This window comes from Bison bison, unplaced genomic scaffold (genome assembly GCF_000754665.1).
Source record: "Bison bison bison isolate TAMUID 2011002044 unplaced genomic scaffold, Bison_UMD1.0 scf7180017863875, whole genome shotgun sequence".
NCBI lineage: Eukaryota > Metazoa > Chordata > Mammalia > Artiodactyla > Bovidae > Bison > Bison bison.
In genome coordinates, this window is record NW_011494447.1 from 87969 (window position 1) to 91168 (window position 3200).

Genomic DNA, 3200 nt, shown 5'->3' on the forward strand with positions numbered 1-3200 from the left:
CCACGTAGCGGTCATAGGCCATGGCTGTCAGCAGCAGCAGCTCGGAAGATGCGGACCAGGTGAGGAAGAACAGTTGGGCCATGCACCCCGGGAAAGAGATGGTGTTTTCCTCGAAGGCCAGGCCCACCAGTGCCTTGGGCAACACAGATGAGGTGCAGACAATATCCATGGCAGCTAGATTGCAGAGGAAAAAGTACATGAGGCTTTGGAGGCTGGCGCTGTGGCTGACCACGGCGATGATCACAGCGTTGCCCGTGAGCGCCACGGTGTAGAGGGAGAAGAAGCAGCAGAAAAGGGGCAGCCGCAGGCGGGGCAGCTCCGAGAAGCCCTGAAGCACGAACTCTGTCATCAGGGTCTCGTTGGACCTTGTGGCCCAGCCGGGAGCAGCCCCAAGGCCTTGCTCCATGTGTGCACAGACCTGTGACAGAGATTACACGATGCTGGTGCCAGACTCTACCCAGGTGACCGTCTCAGAAGGCAGCCTGGTCTTGGAAAGGAGGGCTGGTGCGACTCCTTCACAGGAGTCCGTTTATTCCTTAACTTCCAAGCCCAACACTCTCCCGAAAGCCATATACCCTTCATTAACTTCTCCTTTCATTTTGCACTCCGAGAAACACTGTCCTCTAGTGTTTCTAGCCCCATCGCCATCCTCACTTCCTTGACTGAGAGCCACTTACAGCCTGAGCCCGTCCCCACGCGAGGCTGAGCCCCTCCCCGGCCGCTCTCCCTCTCGCAGCCCCGTCTCTGTGAAGGGCATCCTGCTGCTCTTCAGCTGTTCCCCTGGGTTCCTGTTTCCACCTTTTCTGAACTTGTGCCCCGTGCACTCCAGGATTACTTCTGTGGCTGATCCTGCCGTCAGTCTGACATCATTCATATCTACCCCCAACCCCAGAACCATGAACCGCAATTCTGCCTCAAACTACAGGCTTCCAAACTCAACATTCAAACCTGAACTGTTGGCCTTTGCCCCAGATGTGCTCATCGTGTAGTTTTCCAGCAGCACAAGGTAACTCGCCCACACTCCCAGTTACCCAGCCACCCAAAATCCTGGGTTTAGGCTTTGTGGCAACAGGACCTCACTTGGACCACATCAAGCTTTAGTTCATGGTCATGGGAGGTTCTCAGAATGCATTTGTTCCATGAGCCTTTGATGGTCTTCTTACCTCTCAACCTCTGGTTCCCAAGGCCTACAGACAAAGCTTCCTGCATGATGTTCACAGATGCTCCATCTCTCACTCACAGACATGTACCTAACTTCAAGCTTTTTGTCACCACCTGGATGTCCAGTTTCTCCTTCCAACACCCTCCTATATGTTCCCAACTGGGTTCATGGTGATGCCCTGTGGCAAAAACCTGATCCTGGCATTTCATTCCCCTCTGTGAAGCTCACTAAGACTTAGCAGAATGCTCAGGTGAGAAATAACAGAAAAATAACCAAACTGATCACATGGACCACAGCCTTGTCTAACTCAATGAAATTATGAGCCATGCCTTGTAGGGCCATGCAAGATGGATAGGTCATGGTGGAAAGTTATGACAAAACATGGTCGACTGGAAAAGGGAATGAAAAACCACTTCAGTATTCTTGCCTTAGGAACCCCATAAACAGTATGAAAAGGCAAAAAGATAGGATACTCAAAGCTGAACTCCCCAGATCAGTAGGTGCCCAACATACTACTGGAGAAGAGTGGAGAAATAACTCCAGAAAGGGTGAAAAGATAGAGCCAAAACAAAAACAACGCCCAGTTGTGGATGTGACTGGTGACAGAAGTAAAGTCTGATATTGTACAGAACAATATTGCGTAGGAACCTGGAATGTTAGGTCCATGCTGCTGCTAAGTCGCTTCAGTCGTGTCCAACTCTGTGCTACCCCATAGACGGCAGCCTACCAGGCTCTGCTGTCCCTGGGATTCTCCAGGCAAGAACACCGGAGTGGGCTGCCATTTCCTTCTCCAATGCATGAAAGTGAAAAGTGAAAGTGAAGTCGCTCAGTCGTGTCTGACCCTCAGCGACCCCATGGACTGCAGCCTACCAGGCTCCTCCATCCATGGGATTTTCCAGGCAAGAGTACTGGAGTGGGGTGCCATCGCCTTCAAGGTAAATTGGAAGTAGTCAAACAGATGTTAAGAGTGAACATCAACATTTTAGGAATCAGTGAACTAAAATGGACTGAAATGGGTGACTTTAACTCAGATGACCATTATATCTACTACTGTGGGCAAGAATCCCATACAAGAAATGGAGTAGGCCTCAGAGTCAACAAAAGAGTTGGAAATGCAGCACTTGGGTGCAATGTCAAAAACGACAGAATGATCTCTGTTCATTTCCAAGGCAAATATTTCAATATCACAGTAATCCAAGTTTATCCAAGTAATCCACCAACCACTAATGCCAAAGAAGTAAAGATGAAAGGTTCTATGAGGACTTACAAGACCTTCTAGAACTAACACTGTTGGGGGCCAGAGTGAGGTACTCCGCCCGTGACAAAGGTCATGAGGAAGGAGGCTCGACATACGCAAAGGTGGGATCGAGCCTCAGGAGTCCCCCTGGAACTCCTCGAGCGTCTACCCCATAACCAGAGCCTGCCTACTTTACTACTTTGTGCTCACCTACACCTCTGACTTTACAGGGGGCTGTCCCCCACCACCTCTTTCGGAGAAGGAGTTAACCTAGAGCTCCAGTTAATAATAATTCCTGGGCGTGATAAGAGTGTTTTAACCTACAAACTCCTCTGAAGGTTCTCTGGCCTGCCTGACAGGCTTGTCCGGCCACATGTGATCGCTCACAGCACAAGATGCTTTAAACCTTCTAAAAACAGGTTCCTTAGAAAAGTTAGAAAACTATTAGTATAAGTATAATGGGCTAATTAGAAATTGTGTTGGTGAAGGGTTTTTCATTTGTTGAGCCAATGTTTGTTGCTAAGTCTCCATATCCCCTGCCCTTACACACATTAATGAATATATGGAGTAACCTCGTCAAGGGTTAATATTGTTGCTAAATCCCCTTACCGTTTGGCTTTTCTCTTAGCCTGGGTGAGACCCCCCCTGAGGGGGTTTTCTCCAAGGAGCACACTCTGCATATTGTGCATGCAGTCTGTTTTAAAAGCTCCACTGTTTAAAAAACTTTTTATCTTTTTCAGGCTTAGGCAACACTTTGAGAGGCTTTGGGGGCAAAGTGGGGAACTTTTGGGCCCTGGAAGG

The 3200-nt window shown here is 49.1% G+C and overlaps 1 protein-coding gene across 1 annotated transcript in view; it reads right to left on the reverse strand.

Moving 5' to 3' along the window:
- Positions 1-406, reverse strand: part of LOC104984102 (olfactory receptor 13A1-like) — a 1014-nt gene extending 608 nt beyond the window's left edge. The window contains exon 1 of the mRNA XM_010833715.1: positions 5-406. Coding sequence (XP_010832017.1) covers positions 5-406 — 402 coding nt within the window. The remainder of the gene's footprint in view (positions 1-4) is intronic.
- Between the last annotated feature and the right edge of the window lie 2794 nt (positions 407-3200).